General features: G+C 43.8%; 1 protein-coding gene across 6 annotated transcripts in view; it reads left to right on the top strand.

Annotated features, from left to right (window-relative positions):
* NAALADL2 (N-acetylated alpha-linked acidic dipeptidase like 2) overlaps positions 1–19,046 on the top strand; it is a 417,141-nt gene that overhangs the window by 232,403 nt on the left and 165,692 nt on the right. For all 6 annotated transcript variants that reach the window (XM_063408209.1, XM_063408206.1, XM_063408207.1 and 3 more), the window contains one exon: positions 17,846–17,965. In XM_063408209.1, coding sequence (XP_063264279.1) covers positions 17,846–17,965 — 120 coding nt within the window. The remainder of the gene's footprint in view (positions 1–17,845; positions 17,966–19,046) is intronic.

Here is a 19,046-nt window from a genome sequence, read left to right as displayed (position 1 = left end):
CAAAGCATGGCTGAGCTGTGCCTGTTGAAATATGTCAGGCAGTGGGGTCTTTGTCACAGGAGCAGCGAGAGCATCTGCTCTCCTGTTGCCCTCTGCAACAAACCCTGGCAAATCGGTGTGCGACCTTGTGTGCATCACGTAGAAGGGGTGCTCTCGGTGGGACACAAGCTTTATAAGCTTCGAGAGCTGCGCATAAAGCGCGTCGTTGGAAACCTGCTGTAATACTGCCTGATCAGCTCTGGACACTACCCCTGTAACATAGGCAGAGTCGGTAACTATGTTTAGCGGTCCGGGAAATCTCTCTAATGCCCTGACGACTGCGGCCAACTCAGCGACTTGAGGCGAACCCTCAACGATTTCAACATCACTGTCCCACTGCTGAGTTTCGGGATCCTCCCAGGTCATCACTGACCTGTGAGAAGCCCCGGACGCGTCTGTAAAAACGGTCAAGGCCTGGAGTGGTTTTGCACTTCGGACACTCCTCAATGCCAATTCAAAATTTCCATCCAGATTGAACAATTTGTGGGCCGGCCGATGAATTGAAATTTGGCCCGTAAAAGAGTCCAGAGCGAATTGTAGAGCTTCATTATTTTGAAGCAGAGTTTCCAACATGGGTTTGGTGATCTGGCCCGAGGATAATTTGATGGGGAGATGGATGCACTCAAAGTCACAACCGGCCAACTCGCAAAGGCGCGTACGTGCCTTGCGGATCAGCTCAGCCATGATTTCTTGTGGCCTCGTAAGTCTCTTGGGCCGGTGGTGGCTAAGAAAGACCCACTCTATGATCAGCAGTGGATCTCTCCCCCCGTGGCCCTTGGTGTCATGCTGTGTGGTGTTCGAATCCCACTGAAAAATGACCCCAAAAAGATGCGGGAGCTTACCCAGCACCACGAACCGAAAGGGTAAGCCGGGGTCACATCTGTGCGCCTGGCGTGATGACAACGCCTGTTGTACCTTCTCCAGTGCTTTCCTTGCCTCCGCGGTGAGCGCCCTGGGAGAGCTAAGCTCATCTCCCCCCTTCAATAAATCGAAGAGGGGTGCTAGGTCCTCCGTGGAGAGACCCAGCCAGGGCCTCACCCAATTCAACTCTCCGCAGAGTCGATGGACATCCGCAAGGGTCCGGACTGATGTCCGGATAGCCAATTTTTGGGGAACAATGGTCCGCCGTCCGATTTCCAGCCCCAGGTATTTCCAGGGTGGCATCCGCTGAATCTTCTCTGCTTGCAGCTCAAACCCTGCAGCAACTAACAAATCTGTTACGCGTGTGAGGACTCTATCCAGTTCGCTTGTTGTTGGGGCGCAAATGAGGATATCATCCATGTAATGGTGGATGATAACCTCCTCCGCGGCTGCGCGCACAGGACGCAGCAAGGAAGAGACGTACAGCTGGCACATCACCGGGGAGTTCTTCATACCTTGGGGAAGAGCCCTCCAGTGATACCTCTTCCTTGGGGCCGCTCGGTTGATGGTAGGCACCGAGAAGGCAAAACGCGGTGCGTCATCCGGATGTAGGGGAATTTGGAAGAAGCAATCCTTCAGATCAATAACTGCCAGATTCCAATTTCGGGGCAGCATGGCAGGGGATGGCATTCCTGGTTGGAGGGATCCCATGTCCTCTATAACGTTATTAATTTGTCGAAGGTCGTGAAGGAGGCGCCAGCGCCTTCCGTCACTCTTTCGAATGACGAAGACGGGCGAGTTCCAGGGGGAATTCGTTTCCACGATATTACCCTTCTGTAACTGCTCCTCCACGAGCTCCTCGAGCGCCTTTAATTTCTCCTTGGATAGCGGCCACTGGTCAACCCACACTGGATTATCCGTTTTCCAATTCAGTTTGAGGATTTGGCGCTCCTCAGTGACCGCTAGGCAAAAAACCTGAGGGGGGTCTGGGATACTAATTGTGACCCCCCATTGGGACATGAGCTCCCTACCAAGCAGGGGCCGTTCATATTTGCAAACGAAAGGGCGCGTATATGCCAATTGCCCTTTCGGCCCCGTGAATTTCACCATGCGCGCTGATCTCTTAGCCGATTGAAAACCCCCTACTCCGGAGATATTCGCCGGCGCGTCCTCCAAGGCCCAATGTGACGGCCACTCCCGGGTGGGAATGACCGTGACATCTGCTCCTGTGTCAAAAAGAAGACCTTTATTAACGGACTCATCCCCAATGGACATCGTACATTGTATTATAGGTTTTTCTTCTGTGATCCGATGCACTGCGTTGACTGAAAGTGGCCTTTCCTCAGGGTAAACCTGATACTGATCTGGCCTGGTGTGTGGAATTGCCTGGGCCACTATTTGTCCCTTTGGGTGGAAAGCTGGGGGATGAGTGGAACGCAGCCAGACATTGAGGAACCTGGGGTCACCCTTATAGGTCCCCGGGTATACCTCAATGTCTTGCGGAGTGTATTTACAGTCCCCAACAACAATGAACTTACCTTTCCTTTGAAACGGCCAGTCCAGAAGGTCTTCGCAATCCACGCGAACTGGGTACCAGCTGGTATCTCTGAGGTGCGCACTGTGAGTGAGCCTCAACCTGTAAGGTTTACAAAATGGTGTTAGCGTCAAGTCCGGGAAAGTTCCCTCCTGGGAAGGGTGAAGGAAATGCCAGTCCGAGATAGTTGTCTTGGTCCAGTGACCCCCAAAGGCGTTGACTGCCTTCTCTTCTGCACTGCCCACCCTGTTGGGGTCATCATGCCGGGTGGGCCCGCACTCCCCCCCTAGTTTTTTGAATTGTGTTCGGAGTCCTCCTGCTGCGGCCGAGGCTTTGCCAGCAAGTTATGCGGGCATTGGCTCACAAAATGCCCTTTTTCATGGCAGAGGTAGCACTCGACCCGTGCTCTGGCTGGGTTCGACGCTGCCAGCTTGCGGGCCTGTGGGCGACGAAGAGTCGCATCTTCCGCAGCATGCACCTGCCGAGTTCCCTGCTTGCTTGCGGTGGTCATATGTTGAAGCAGGAAAGGGACCTTTTGCTGGCAAACTTGCAGCATCACCTGTAGAGTCCGTGGGGGTTCTGGAGGGAGACTTAAAATCGCTTGTTTGCACACATTATTAGCATTAGCAAAAACAATCTCCTCCAAAATTCTCTTACGGGCGAGCCCGTCCGTTACTTGTATTTCTAAAGCCCTAGTCATCTTGTCCACGAAATCTACAAATGATTCTGTGTCCCCTTGCCTAATCTGGGTGAATGGCGGCAGGGGTGCACGAGGCTGCATCGTGAAAAAGGCTTTGCAGGCCAGGTCTCGCACCCTAGGCAAAACTGCTGGTGGAATGAGCAGTGCCTGAATTTGAGGGGACTCGAAGGAACCTTCTCCTCCCAGCAATTCAACAGTAAGGGGATTACCTCCCTCATCAATTGCTGGGAGTGGCAGGTGCGGCAGCTCTTCCCGCAGGGCTTGCCTAAACGCAGCAAGCCATAATTCAAATTCAGCCGGTGTCATCAGGCAAGAAAATAATTGCTTTAAGTCTGCAGGAAGGGTTGTCGCAGCTGCTAGGTCTGCCTGAAGGAGGCCGCGGAAGTACGGGCTCTCTCTCCCAAACTCTTTGTGCGCCTTACATAAATCTCGAATTATAGTTTGTGAAAATGGCTGCCAATTCGGTTTAGGTTCGCCACCCCCGCGAGCCCTTCGGTAGGTGACAGGCGCAGCTGAGAGATGCACTTCCTGGTTTCCATCGCTGTTGTCTTCCGGTTTCCTACCGTGGGAACCGGAAGAGGCAGCGTGGGAACTACCATTCCAAGATGGCCTCCTTCCGGGGTGGGGAGAAGTGCCTGGCTCCGCCCCTAGGGCGGGCCAGGGGGCAGGAGTGGGAGGAGTGTCAGCGTGGGAAAAGGGAGGGACCGAAGGCGGGGTTTGGGCGGCCACAAAGGGAGGAGACATCGGGTATGTGGGAGGAGCCATGGGTGGAGCAAGGGAGGGAACAGAGGGGGCGGGTGTGGGAGGGACCAAGGGGTAAAATGGGTTGGGCAGATAAAAGGGGTTGGGCGGGTATGAAGGGGTTGGGTCAAGGAAGGGATTGAATTTCGGGGGAGGGGGACGCGGGGGAGGGGTAGGAGAACGGCGCGAACGGGCGCCATCTTGTGTGTCGCAGGCGCCATCTTGTGGCTCCTGTGACGCAGCAAGATTAAATCTAACTCTTGGTCGACAACGTGGGGAAACAGGGGAAGGGCTGCGTCCCCGGGCCGCTTGTCCAGGGCGACCCGAGGATTCCTCAGCAGTCCGGACAAGACTGCTGAGGCTGGGGGACCGGGAGTTCTGGCAAGAGCCTGGGCTGGCAGACCTAGGGTCTGCGGCTCTCCTCAGAATTCCCTTCCGAGGAACACGGGGATTGGGAGAAGGGGAACGGGAAACTGGGGCGGGCGGTCGCGTTGGCTTTTCATGCAGGGGAGAGCTGTTAGCGATCGTTTTAAATTTGACAATCAAAAACATAAAATCTTGGGGACATTTATCCGAATTGGCCGCCTTTTTTTCGATCGCCTCCCAGTAACGGGGGTTCCTCACAAGCTCCTCAGACGTGTTACTGAACTGCACGGAAAGCCACCGCACCAGCCTTTTTAACGAACCGCGGGAGAACTGAACCTTGTTCTCCTCCAAAACTCTAACAAGAACATAATAAACTCCTTTCTGGGTGGTCGAAAGCGAGGCACCCATCTCGCCGGTGTTGAAAAACCACCCTCACCCAAGACCGGACCAACTAAATCTCAAACAGAAAACCGTAACTGCCGCAACTTAAAAACCGGGCAACCCTGCACTCGCTAAAGCCACCGATCCTCCCGGCGCGCGGCACACGCAACGTCCCCAAAAACCCGACTCTCCCCCAGCTCCGAGCCTCCCTCGAGAGCTGGCAGGAGCACTCGAACGAAACAAACCCGAACGAAAAGAACTGAAAACCGCCTGGGCACGACCAAACCGGGAGCGAAAACAAAAGCGTTAACCCCCCGGTCCTGCGCAGACTTCTCCTCGGAGCCCTCCCCCGTGGCTTGGAGAGGGGGTCCTGATCGCGTGCCCCCGACGGAGGGTACTTACCTGCGGTCTTGGGGAACCCTCAGCGCACAGAAGACTTCGCCGGGAGTGCTGCCGACGAAGCTGCCTCCTGGATCTGCGAGGAGCGCTCCTCCGAAGAGGCTGCTCGACTCGCAGCGGTGGGACTGCCCTGGATCTGAAACTCTTCGGTGCTCGCGCCTGGTGCAAGCACCGCCAATCCTTACGGGGACCACAAAGAGGGAAGACAAGAGCCTCCACGGAAACTCAAGGCTTCTCCTCAGTGTCCCATCTGGGGTGCCAGCCACCTGTCGCGGTGCCGCTACTAAGCCCCTTGGCTTCACCCCGAGCCAGCCCAGGCACCGGAGCAAGCGGAACCCGAGCTGCCCCTCAGCGGAACGAAGGGGTCAGCCCTGTGGGTTCTTGTCCCTGGGAGAGGCCGGAACGGCAGTAGGATAACTGAAGCGACGCGCTAAGAGCGAGAAAGGAGGATCCAGCCAGCCAGACAGAGGAACCACAACTTTAATCCAACATAGCACTGTCCAGACCGAAGTGGAACCAGGCTGAACTGGAACTGGATCCCGAACAAAGAAATGCACCAGCTTATATGCTTTCGGGGTAGGGGAGGAGAAATGGGAGTCCCTCTTTGCGGCAACCAATGGAACCTTGACACTTGGGAGATAAGGGGAAGGGTTGCAAGCCTTGAACCAATTAGGGGATAGGGGAGGGATAACACAGTGGCGGGAAGAGGGGAAAAGGTAACATGTGACCAAGGGGAGCTAGGAATAGGGACTTGTAGGGAGGAGGTAGCAACTTATGAATTTCAATTAAGGGGGGGGGGTGTGCAGAACATACAACATTGTGCAGAACATACAATATAGGACCCACCAGCCTTTCATCTTTCCCACATATCTAAATCCTTCCTACTTGGTAAACCACCCATATATCTTTCAACTTCTCTCTGCCTCAAAACCCTCTTTCCTATATCCTTCTTTCAGCACCCTCTCCTTCTTCCTTAAGTCTCTCTCTTTAAATCCTCTCCCTCGTCTGTCCTTCTTTTCCTTGTCACAGTCCTTCACAGCACCTGCTTGTTCCTGCTTACACTGTCCCAACTTTCTTTGTGGAGTCCAACTGAGGTTTAACATACTGAAATGGGGAAAGTCCAACCATCCACACCACCACAGTATTTCTCTTTAATTTTTGTGGTATAATCAGACCCACTGAGTTGCCATCACCTCTGCAGTTCAGGGGATACCTGGGTTGGTGCCCACCCAGTCAGGTTTTTTTCTACCCCCACTCTTTATTAATGTTGTTTGGTTCAAACCTCAATACAAATGTACTCAGGTCAAGTGGAAACCTTTCTGCCAAATCCCAAGTCATGTTTTTCTTAGGCAGTGCCATCTTCTCCTTTTTTTTTTTTTTAACTTCTTCTTCACTTTCTTAGTAAATGTGAACCTGCCAGTAACATACCTGTGCTTTCTTCTCTGTTTTCGTTTGTAAAGGCAATATTCCACTCAGAGGAGGAATTTTCATGTAAAAAGCTTTTTGTGCTATGAGCTCTTGGGATTGGATTTTAGGGATCTTTTTCTTTTAAATTTATCCACTATTCTGGAGGTTTAAAACTGCCTCAAAGGAATCCTGCTTACGCTGACAAAAGCAAAAATTTCCTTCAACAGGGGGGCTATTAAGTAAATATCAGCTTTTCAAAAATGACTAGTATGAGAAAAACATCATAAGAAACAACTACAACTGATATGAGAACAACAACAAAATATTTTGGTATTTGTATAATACTCAATCCTTGTCCCCAAAACTACTTACATGACTTTATTGTTTAAAAATATGTAGTTTCATGCATGAACAATAAAGAAGTGCTTAAAATGCTGCTCAGTTCTCTGGTAGTTATGAGTGACTGTAAAATACAGTATTGATTAAACTATTGCTGCTTCTCATTTTTTTAAGTTTGTTTTTCAGGAAGAGAAGCAAGTCCTAAAATCTCTTCAGGAACATTAGCAATAGTAATTACAAATTACAAAATAGCTTTTGTAGTTGAGGACAGATTCCATTTTACTGAGCATAAACATTTTTTGTCTGGGAGCATGGGCACAGGGCTCTGACCCTGGCAGTCTCTGCCATTAGGCACCCATGAGGATATGGGTTGCAATTGCTCTAATAAAACAGATTTTTAAAAGGCAAAAAATCACTCTTCTTCCATACTTCACTTGATTATTTTTTAAAATGGGCAAAAATATCTAAACAGTGGTGATGTCTCATGAATTAGAGCTGGCAGCTGAAAAGAATCAGCAGCAGCAATTTTAATTTTCGATGCAGTGTGATAAATCTTACCAGTTAAAGCTCCAGCAGTGTTTTATCTTAGGAGTTCTCTCTACCTACCAGGACAACTTCTACAGTCACCATTGGACAACCTTTTTTCAAAATCTTAAAACACTTTCTTCTATGAGTTTACTGGATGCTTTTCTGTAAGAGTCTCTGTCTCACTGTTAAAATACTCTTTAATATTTCAAAATGAAAGTAGCACTGAAATTCCAAAACAAGTCTTAAGATTTCTTATCTGTCGTAGGATGTGGTGATATAAAGTCCAAATAGAGTCTTCTAAGATAAGCATGTGAAAGAGTGGAAATAAGTTCCTACTTAAAAAAAAAAAAAGGGCATAAAGGTCCTTGAGAGATTTTAAATGTAGCCTAAACTAAGGATAAAGCTGTCATTATAAGAATAATTTGGTGAGAACTGCAGCATGTCTGACTTATTTGTTTAAAAACTTTGGTATTACAGAGCAAAGGATGTGCCTCTCTAGAGTGTGTTGAGGAATGTTCTAAACCTGGGCACAGCCTTGGTAGTAGGAAAGACCAAAAAAAGAAGACCCCTCTCAGAGGAAACCCTTTGAAGCAAATAACTTTTGAAACCTTTCAGAGCAGGATGAAAAGAAAAAAAGTGCTGCTGTGATACAGCTGGTTGAAAAATATGTATAAGCACTGAATTCTTAAATTGTAAAAAGGAATATAAAGCTAAAAATAATAATGAAAAACCCAAACAGGCAGTAACCATTGGCAGGTGTGAGTTTGGTATCCAGGTGCTGTTGGCAGAAGTGCACTGGCTGTGTATGGGAGCTGTCAAAGTGCCAGAGCCTCTTCACTGGCTGGACTAAAATGTCCCGAGAAAAAGCTTTTGTTCAGAAATTCCCTTTTAAATCTGTTTGGAAATACAGCACTTAGGCCTCCACCTACCAACTGCAATCCCAGGAGAGAGGTATCTCTTTTAAAATAAATCAATAAAAACAGTGCAAAGCAAATAAAGCTGAAAATATAGTGTTCTTGTGTCTCAGACATTCTTAGGTTTTTATTCTGATGTGCCATCTCTCCCACGAAATAGAAATAAATCTCATGTCCAACCTCATGAAATGAATATTAGTCACAGTGTTTATGTCATTCATTAAGAGGGCCTCAATGTGAATGAATTCTGAGCTGTGTCACTCTTACTCTCACGATTATTTCTGAGCTCTGCAGTTCAAAGGGAAGGAGCCTCATCAATCACCGGGCTGTGACTGGCCCCAGAGTAGGTGTGCGTGAGGAAGGAGATACTCCACGGAATTTATCTTCCTTCCACTGAATTATGTTACCATACAGAGTTAGTCCTGTCTGCTGCAGGATTCAGTGCCTGCTCTGGTGCCTGGGAGGGGCACACGGGGTGAGTAAGGATGGGGAGGGTGTCTGGCAGTGGCTACAAAACGGGAGAGCAGAGCTGCTTGAATATGCAAGAAAGCTCCTGCTGCCTTCTGGTCCAACAGGGATGGATGCATCTCCTGCTGCAGGGCACGATCTTCACCTGGGGAATGTTTCAGAGAGTGAATTAGTAGGAAAAATAAAAAATCTAGAAATTTTACATTGCTGGAAAAAGAATGAATGGATCTGTTTTCTAGCAAAATGTTCTATTCGAGAAAATTTTGCCGTGCTTTTTGTCCATGTTCCCCCTTTACTGCTAAATCTCCTATGTCTTAAGGCTAAAGGAGAATTTTATAATCATGCAAAGTCACAAACTGAAATCTAAGATGAGAAATTACGTCAGTATGGGCAGTGTTAGGCTCAGGATTTTGAGGATAACACCGACTCTGTGAATTGGGGTCTTTCCTGATGATCTGACTGCTGCTGTAGGGTTGCTGTGCCTGAAGTAAACTTTTACAACTGTTCAATTTTCTCTGCAGTCTGTGTAGGATGCACATCAACTCTAAAATCTTAAGTGCACTTTTAAAAACAAAATTTGAAAGCCTGAAACAGAAAAGAACATTTTCTTCCCTGTACAATTTTATTGTCTGTGAGACATGAATGACACACTACATGTTTCTTGTGAAGTAAGTCTTCTTCCAAAATGTTAGGTGGTTGAAAACCAGCAAAATATCCTTGTTTAATCACAGAGATGAGCTGTTCTCAGGTACAGCTGTATTTCTGTATCTATATACTTGTCCTGGTCAATCATTTGGGCCACTTGAATTTGATATTACTCAGGCACATTCCCTGTTTTTATTGGAGTCCTTTTCTTGTCATCTGAATATATTTTTAGAACTTATTTTTCCCCAGTCCTTTTTTTCTACAGATGTAATTTAGAGACCTATAAATCTGTGCAGTGACTCAAAACAACAGAATTCACAGGAGATGGGAAAGATGTCATTTTCCTTTTCACAACTGCATATTTGCTTCTTCAAATAGTTTGCTCAAATGCTGCTTTAACATTCAGATTTGTGTCTGCATCATTACATGGCTGGGCATCTCCCTGATTATGCTGAAGTGGATGATGTTTGGCCAAGCAAGGGCTGTAAGTATTTTGTGAAAGATCATTTATTATCATCTAGAAAATAGAGTTCTCCCCGACGTTTTTGAGAGTTAAGTGTTCTCTTGGTGCAGTGGATGACCTGCTCTCGTACATAGGAATGATTATTTTCCTTTTTGAGGGAGATATCTGTTTTATTGTTATATATATATATCTGGATGTCCCTTTGGTCAGTCTGGGTCCCCTGTCCTGGCTGTGTCACCTCCCAGGCACTCCCAGCTTATTTGGAATAAGGAAAGCAGAAAAGGCCTTGGCTCTGTGCAAGCCCTGCTCAGTAACAACAAAAACATCTCTGTTATCCCCCCTGTGCTCAGCACAAATCCAAAACACAGCCCCATAACAGCACTGTGGAGAAAATTAATTCTACCCCAGCCAAAACCAGCACAGTTCTGAATCATGAATTCCAGCTTGGAAGACTGAAAATGGTCGGCTGTTTTCTGGACATTTTGTTTTGCTGCAGCCAAACTGGCTCTAAAATTGAAACAACTGGACAAAGCCCAGACACCTGTCTCTAAGGAATTAAAACAGCAAGCGTATTACGTGTTGTAAAATGGAATATTTTGATTTCACTCAGATTCTGAAGCACGCTTTTTGATTTCACTTAGATTCTGCAGTGTTTTGGTCTGGCTGACCCACACTGTGCCTGTGGTCGTGTTTGCATTCTCAGGGTGCTCTCGTGAGCTGCTGTTTCACACAGGAGCTGACTTTACAAACTCTCTGGGTGTGTGGGTGTAACTCACATTTTGCTGTTGCTCACCTGAGCCTCCCAGCAGGTGCAGGGAGCTCCCCCAGCTCAGTCTGGTCCCTGTCCTGCCCACCTGAGGTGGATCCATCCCTGCCACAGCTCTCCTGAGAGCCTGGCTGTGGAGAAAAGTGCTTTTAGACACCTTCTGTGGGCTCCAGGCTTCTTCTCTGAGGCTTGATGCTTGTGGCTACTGTAGGAGGGAAGGCCTGGTTTTAATTCAGGGTGATATAAATGACTGAAGGAGGACATTCTGGATGTCTTGTGTTCATTCCCTGTGTTTCCCAGCAGCCAAACTTCCACCCAGCCTTGAGAATTTGTTCAATTCAGACACAGTAGGACTGCATTCTGACATAAACCCCTTTCATTGAACATTTTAAGGCCAAGTTTAAATCTCACCATTACAATTTCCTGTGTACATATGTAGCTTATGATTTATTTTTTTAAGATGCCACATCACAGCTGAGTAATTCTGTTTTGTTTAGTTTATCCTCAGTCCATGTAATTTGTAAATGTATATTTGCATGAATAATTACCTCTGAATAAGCTAAACCAAGCAGGCTGGCAAATACAGATTACTCTTTTTTCTCAGGAAAGGATGAGCAATGTGACTTTATGCTTTAGGGACTAATGCTACTAAAGAGCCTTGCAGTTAACTCTTAAAAACGGGAGCATATAAATATTATTAAACACATGCAAGAAAGAATAATTAAGATTTAAAATTTTGTCCCATGTGAAGTGGCAATCAGCACTGCTTAATGAAAGTTTGAAATAATATTTCTGATAGTATTTTAAGCAACTAATGATCTTGTGTCCTTCAATTTTTTGCAGCAAAAGGCGTTGTTCTTAGAGATTCTAAAATAAGTAAATGTCAGTTAAATGTGTCTGAAAATAACAATATTTTATGTCAAAAACTTGAAAAGCTAGATTTGTATGTATTATGTAAAATATCATAAGGAAGTTAGAAAGAAAATATAGTTAGAAAATATGAAAAAATCCCTACCCTAATATGTTTGCATATCTTGCTGGACATCATGAGTTAAGAAGTCCTAGTTAAATACTAGTTTTGTCTTTTGGGAAACACAAAGAATATGATCGGGAAGAGAGTTGGGGGTTATGTAAATTAAAATAAGAAAAAAATAAAATGGGGAAAAAAAATAGAGAGCTGAGTTGTGTCAGTTCAGATTTATTTGGGGCTCTTTAGCCATAAAATACACAAGAGCTCCCTTCTGTAGGCTGTAAAATGCTTCGATCTTGATTCAGTCTCCCTCGGAGTTGGTAGGAAAAAAAGCCTTGCAATAAACTGTAGGAAGCAGGGAAGCAAAAAAGTTTAACCTGAGTATCTTTCCAAAAATGGTCCTGCAGCAGCAGGAGGGGGCTGTGAGGGCCCTGTGGGATGGGGCTGTGTGAGCTGGGACCAGGGGAGGGCTCACCACAAAGTGTCTGTGACTGAACTCTGTCTGCAAGGCCAAACTCCATCAAACTGAGGTTAAGGGACATCTTTTTTCTGTTGTTTTAGTACAAATTACAGCTTTAGCTCTCACTGTAATGCAGCGTGCAATTTTATGTGATAAAACCTAGACACAAAGAACCCTTTCTGACTGTAAGCTGAATACAGTGAGTCACACTGTATTGAAATGCTCCAGAATTCTATTGTGGGAGCAGGAATATTGAAGCAAAGAAAAGAAAGCTTCTGTAGAGTAAAGTGCTAGCAACCATGAAGAAAAGATATCATGAATCTCTTTGAGGAGCAAGGCTTGTAGGTAAAATACATAGCAAGACTGAAATTCTCTGATTTAAATCTTCCCTGACACTGTTGGTCAGAAGGATCTCTTAGTCTTGTAACAGAGAAAAATCATCTTCAGTTAATGCAGATATAGAATTATTTACTGTGTGGGCTCACACAGGGTCTCTGCCATCTTTTTTACCTGGAGCCAAGTGAAGGAAAAATGATTGAAAGACAACTTTGGACATTAACATTTCCGTAGAAATACAGTAAGTATATAAAACTTCTGGATGGGTATTTTGGATCTTGGTGGTTGGTGGCAATAAAAAGGAGGCAGCTGTGGCTCCCTGATTATTGAAGGATGCTTGTGGCTGGAATGGGAACAGCTCTGGTCAGAAAGCATAACAGAGTTTACACCAACAAAGGATTTGGCACAGCTCCCTTATCTCCCCTTCTCTTTCTTCCTTTGCTCTAATTTTAAAGATCAGCTAGTTTTATATTTGCAGCTTTCTTCACGTTTGTTGATGTCCAGCTTTGATCTACAACCAGCTTGAGTTTACTTTTATGCTCTGCTGAATGCTGCCTTCAGCCTCAATTTCAGAGCTGTGCAAATAAATTACAGCGATGTGTTTAATTAAAGTTTGCCTCATGCCCTGATTGCAGACTGTTGCCTTCTCAGATACAATTTGCAAATATATTTTGGAGTTTTATTTTAGGCAGGATGACTAGTTGAAGGTTATTTAATTGTGATTGATTGTGCATAGGATGTTTCTGCTGCCTTTATTTTGTGAACAACCTGAAAATAGTAGCTGAACGTTGAAGGACAAATGAAGGGCACTGGCCTGGATGGAAGGAGAGGATGGAGTAAGGCTGAGCAGTCACAGAACTGAGGGTTGGTGGTTCTGGAATTACACGTGTGCTTTTTGGAGATATTGCCTTAATTCTAAGGAATGAACAATGTTTATTAATATTAAATATTAAATTTTCTTCAGTACTCGGAGTTTCTTTAGGGAATCTATTTCTGAAAGCTTTTGGTGGGTAGGCAGGAACTGTGAATATGAGAATATGAGGAACATGAGCTTGCCTGTGTCATTTTCATACCTGCAGCTTCCACAGCCCTGAGTTCCCCAACAGTTTGTACAGAATCCATTCATTAATATGGGTGAGAATCTTGGTATTTGATAAAATATATTCATCATTTCAGGTTACTGAACTGTAGCACTACCAACAGGCAGCATGAAGAGGAGAGGACTTTTCAGCACAGCCATTCTCTGTGCTGCTTTGGGCTTGTTTTCTGCTAAACTATTAAGAGCTCAGTTTAAGAGCTGCTTTCTTACCTGCACTGACTGCATCCACATTTTGGTGGTTGTGGGAAACATCCTTCCTTGGTGTACCACCTTTGAGTTCTGTGTTGGGTTTTTTGGGTTTTTTTCCCTTCAGTGGTTTCTTCCCTGAGTCTTTTGCTGCCTTGTGTGCCCCTGACAGATCAGCCACGATCTGCCTCTCAGGCAGTGTTTTGGATATATAATTCAGTTATTAAATCCCTCTCCTCAGTGAAGTGGACTGATGAGAATGTGATAAGACAAATATATTTCTGTTTTTATTTTCAACCTATTTATCTTGCTCCTTTTTAATTGTCTGAGAATCTGCAAGAAGGCAAGGTTTAAAAATGGTATCCAGCATCTTCAAGACCCCAGCTGCCACTTGCTTCCTGTAGTTATTCTTATTTTTCTTTTGCAAGACCTATTTTCCTCTGTGTCATCCATGACTGGATGAAGTATACTCTTTTATTCTGTTTAATGTTGGACATAAGTTGAAGAAATTAGGATAAAAATCCATGACTGTTTTTTGTGGCATTTTTAGAGCGTTTGTCTTTTCTGTTTTGGGGGGATTCTGTTAGAATTTTTAAGATAGAATGTTTACAACTCACTGAGCATCATCTCGGGACTTAGAAACTAATAAGTTGTCTAACATAAAATAATTACTTTTCCTAAAAATGTTTGTTTTATTACCTACCCTTACTTCATTTCATGCATGGGGGAATACCACTGAACTCCACAATGCACATCACAATTTGTTCCTAAATAGTCATATCTCTCAACCAGCATAGCTTGAAATGATTCGAGGAGTAAGTACCTAATTCAGATGGATAAAACAACTCATTCTTTAGCAGTTTCCCAGTTTTAGGGTAAGAGGATTTACTGTGGCATAGCTAAACCAAGGAGACAAGTGCTCTTTTTCAGCACCTGATAAAAGGATGAGTTCTCTTTTGTTTTGGAACAGAATTATCCTACCACAGGAAAGCAGTTTATCAAATATGGGTAGTTGGGAATGGGGTGTTTTGCTTTTCAAAAAGCTGTTATGTGTAAAATGAGGATTATGTGATGTTGTAAGCATTTCTAAAAACAGAGGAGAGAAATAATAGGAAATTTAATCTTTATTCACTTTTGGAGGTATTAGGAATGTTGTGACTAAAATAGGCCTTCATGCATCACAAATGGTCTGTCAGCTTCTGAGTGGATTATTAAGAAGGTAGAAGGTCTGGATTCAGTAGGATTCTTCACCATTATTTTGAGGTTGTATTTTTTCAATATTTTATTTTATATTAGAAGTAAGGGTCCCAATTAGTTGAGTCCCCATCCACCCAATAAAACCAAAACCAGACTAGTCTGAGCTAGTATTACTGTGCTGTATTTGATTAGATTTCATTAACACTGCAAACTATTTTCTTTTTATTACAAATTTTACTTATGCTTTCAAGTGCAGAATAAAGGAAGGGGTAAGAATAATCTGTATAACTGTGTTCATAATTTAATGTGTACTTATTACAGTCTAGATAGTATTGCCAAAATGTTACGACTTTGTTCTAAACTCTCCCAGTGAGTTACTGACTTCACTTGGCCAGAGATGAGCCATATGTAGTTTTACTCAAGGAAAGATTTAATTCAATTTTTGTTTGTCATTTTAGCTGGAGTTAAGGGTGATATAAATTGTGCAGAGCTCTTGGTGCTAGGCTGTACATGCTGTTTCCAGAGTGTGATAACCTTTGAGCTTTGACATATCTGTATTTCACGTGGAAGGTGTGTGATGAAGGCCCACAAAACTCTGTTATATTTACACCCAGCTGCTCCTTCATGATGCAATTTCTTACACGTACTCTCAATATATGAATGCACTTAATAGCTCTGGCACTGGGGCTAGCTTTGCAGCAAAGCACATGGTTTTGAGAGCGTTTGGGGCAGCAGGGAGTCGACTCCTGTTTCCCACATAATTAAAAAATGAGCTGTGCTTGTGCAGGTCTCCTGTTCTGCCTCTCTCTTGTTGAGCACGTGCTGCCTGGGAAAGACCAGCGAGCCGCTCTTGAAGATGCAGCTTGCATCCATAAATTAACTCAGAACATCCAGGGGCAGGAGCTAAACGCATTAATAATTGTGCAAACATGTAGTTGTGTTGTTTACAGAGCGGGGGATCGCACCCTGGAGCAGCAGCACAGCAATGCAGCTGGGCAGGGAGCTCCTTTCCACACGGGCATCCTGGAGAAGCAAATCCTTCATTATCTTACACGTTTGGGTTTGGTTTTGCCTCAGGAAAAGTCAGTGTGCTTTCTCTCATACAAATAAAGACAGCCCTGATTTTTGTTTTGGAGGGTGGGTAAGGAAGGCTTTGGGTCCAAAGGAATTAGAGAGAGGTACCCCTAGAAATCAACCTAGATACAACCTCCAGTAACCTCTCAAGCCATAAGACTTCTGAGACACTAATAAGTATTTGATTTAATGATGTATGTGTAGGTAGAAATTAAAATAAAGATGAGAACTACAGAAAGAGGTAAAAACTTTGTGAATTTAAGCACCCTGGTAAATATCCTTTCTGTTTTTAAAGGTTAATTCTTTAAAACTCTCCAGTTTTAAAGGCATAAAGTCAGGTAAAACATAAGATACCTTCTCCATTTATGAAATCTTCACCTGATCTTATTCTACTTACCAAATACTGTGGCCACACAGGAAAAAAAGTTCTCTTGGCTAAATGATTGTCTAATTCTTGAGATATTGAAACCCCAATATATTTCAGAGGAAACAGTGTGAAGTGTGAGCTTTCCTGTTCTACTTTTCATTATTTGGTGTTAAATATGATATTTACCTGTTCAGAAGGGTCTTATACCTTTGGCTGGCCTTTCCACATACGTGGTTTGTACAGCACTGATGACATGTTACAGACTTGGAAACCTATCTGAAGAATTCAGAAGAATTTCCGAAGACAGGAACCTTGGCAAAGTTTTTGTATGGTTTCAACTTGAATGTTGGGTGCAAACTCACACACAGACACAGTTTTTTAAGGGTAAATACTTTCCTAAAATACCCATGTTCAGGAATCTACTAAAATTTCACACATCCTACACATCCAGAAGAACTGCTGCTCGAATTTAAACAGTTTGTGTAGGGATACCCAAAGTCAGAACTGTTGCCTTTGGCAGTGAATCCATACTTAAGTTACAAAACTGAACTGAAAGAGAAAACTTTTCCATCTTGTACTTCCCCTCTTATTTTAGTTTTTAAACACTGATGTAATATTCTCATGTCTTCTTGTACTTGTGTTTTATGTGAGCACTGTGTAGGGATTTAGAGGTTCCAGAATGTCCTCACTGGTGTCCTGAGAGCTTCATAACATTCTGAAATAGTCATGTATAAGACTGATTATCCTCTTACTTTGTTTTTTCCAGATTTTATTGCCACAAATGTGTGAGAAAAATGCCCTTGGTCATTGTTAAATTATATATTTTAAAAAAATACTTGAAAACTCATCTCGAAATATTTTTCCATTACTGCCAGTGCTTGACATTTAATAATAAATTAGAACGTGTACTGTATTTTCTTGCAGAATCCTAACTGAAGAGCTGAAGATCTTCATGTTTTAAACACTTTTAGATCTAAATTACTCTAAATATTCTGAAAAATATGTATCAATATAGAAGTATACACATCACAGCATAGTCTGTTATCACTGTAGTTTTCTGAGTGTGTTGCTTGGATAACTGATGGATTAAAAGAAAATACTTCAGTAGTTAGGTAAGATTGCTCAGGGGTTATGTGAGACACAAAACAAAACTGTGTATTGGTGGAGTTTGTGTTACCTGTGTATTTTCAGAAGTGACCAGTATACTCACCCATTTCCTGAAATACTTCACAAAACTCTGATTATTTTTAATAAAATAAAGAGAAGTGAATTAGTATCCCTTGCACAGTTTTAAATAAATTTCTGTAGCTCATAGGGGAAATTCTCATCAGAATCAGCATCTCTTATAACCACTGGGGGAAATAAAAAAAAGGGGGCGATAGTTTATCACAGCTGATGAGTTATGAACTAAAACTGGAAAAAAATATTTGTCAGATTGAACATTCAAGGTCTTTGCTATTACAGATATTGCTGATTAGAAGTTGGAGTAAGGCAATTGCAGGACTCTGCTCAGATGCTTGTGCAAACAGCTTTGTTTCTGTGCAAGGAGCACCCTCAGGGATGTGTGGTTGTTGCTATAGCCTGAATTTTGTCTCCTCTTTGCAGGCAGAGCTGGTTGATGTCCAGTATGGGACCATGGAAGACCTGATCCGGGTTCAAACCATCACAAACGTGACCAAAAAAATTGCACTTTTGAAGCTGGGACAATCACCTTTGCTGTATAAGGTTAGTTACACATTTGGTAGGTTGTTTTTTGGGTTTTTTAGGGTTTTTTGAGTTTGAAAATAGGAAAACAAAGAGTTTTCCATTTTTCCCCAGTAAGTCCGGATTTTCTGACATTCACATTCCTCCTCAATGCTCAACACTGTCACTCTGCAGTGCCTTTTATGTGTTAGAGTTGTTTATTTTGCTGCATATCTTGCGGTGCCCCAGCACTCTGCTGTATTTTCTCTGGGTGTACTAGAAGCCTTTTGACAAACAAAGAAATCACTGAGAGAAATAATAAAGGAGAAGGGATTGTGTCTGGGGAGGCTGTACATGGGTGCATGTGTATCCATCTTCTCCAAGTCCTGCTCTGGCAGAGAGCACAGAGCAGCTCACTAATCCACTTTTGCACTAAACAATAGACTCAACATATAAACCACATTTAAACTCTAAACGTCCAGTAACTGCTTCTGTTGCAAATATCTTACAAACAAAAATGCTGGTTTGACTTTCAGAAAATACAGGAAGTGTAGTAGCTCAGTAAATGCCTAAACAATTCATTCCCAATTCACAAAAGCAATTATAAAAGAGCAGTGACTCCAGATCTTGCAATTAAGTAAATCGGGACTTGCTCTGTTGGCCATAGAAGGCACAGCCAGGACTTCAACACAGACTCAGAAAATAACCACTTAATGTTTTTTTCTATAGGAATAAGATTTGTCTCAATAAAAATGCCATTTTCAACTGAGTAGCTTTAGCTGTTTATTTAAATTATTTAGATGCAATTTAATTACGCCCGTGAAAGGTCAGTTGTCATTGCTGGGACTCGGTTGTTGCCCATCATTTCCAGCAATAGATCTGCTCCTGCATTTCACTGCTGACAAAGCCAATGAAACAGCAATCAGGGCTCATAAAGCAGGGATTGATAAAGATGTGAAGTTTGCTGTAACAGCACTGTCTGTGAGATGGACTTTTTACCAATTTGTGTTCCTGTGAATGCTCACTGTGTCTGAATTAACATGTTGAGCAGCCTGAAGAGGGGAAAACCAGGAGGTGCTGAGGACAAGGCACATCTCAGGAGCTTTTGGTGTGGGTTGGCTGT

Source organism: Prinia subflava, chromosome 11 (genome assembly GCF_021018805.1).
Source record: "Prinia subflava isolate CZ2003 ecotype Zambia chromosome 11, Cam_Psub_1.2, whole genome shotgun sequence".
NCBI classification, from domain to species: Eukaryota; Metazoa; Chordata; class Aves; order Passeriformes; family Cisticolidae; genus Prinia; species Prinia subflava.
Note: the sequence above shows the minus strand (reverse complement) of the source record. Positions and strands in the feature narration are given on the sequence as shown.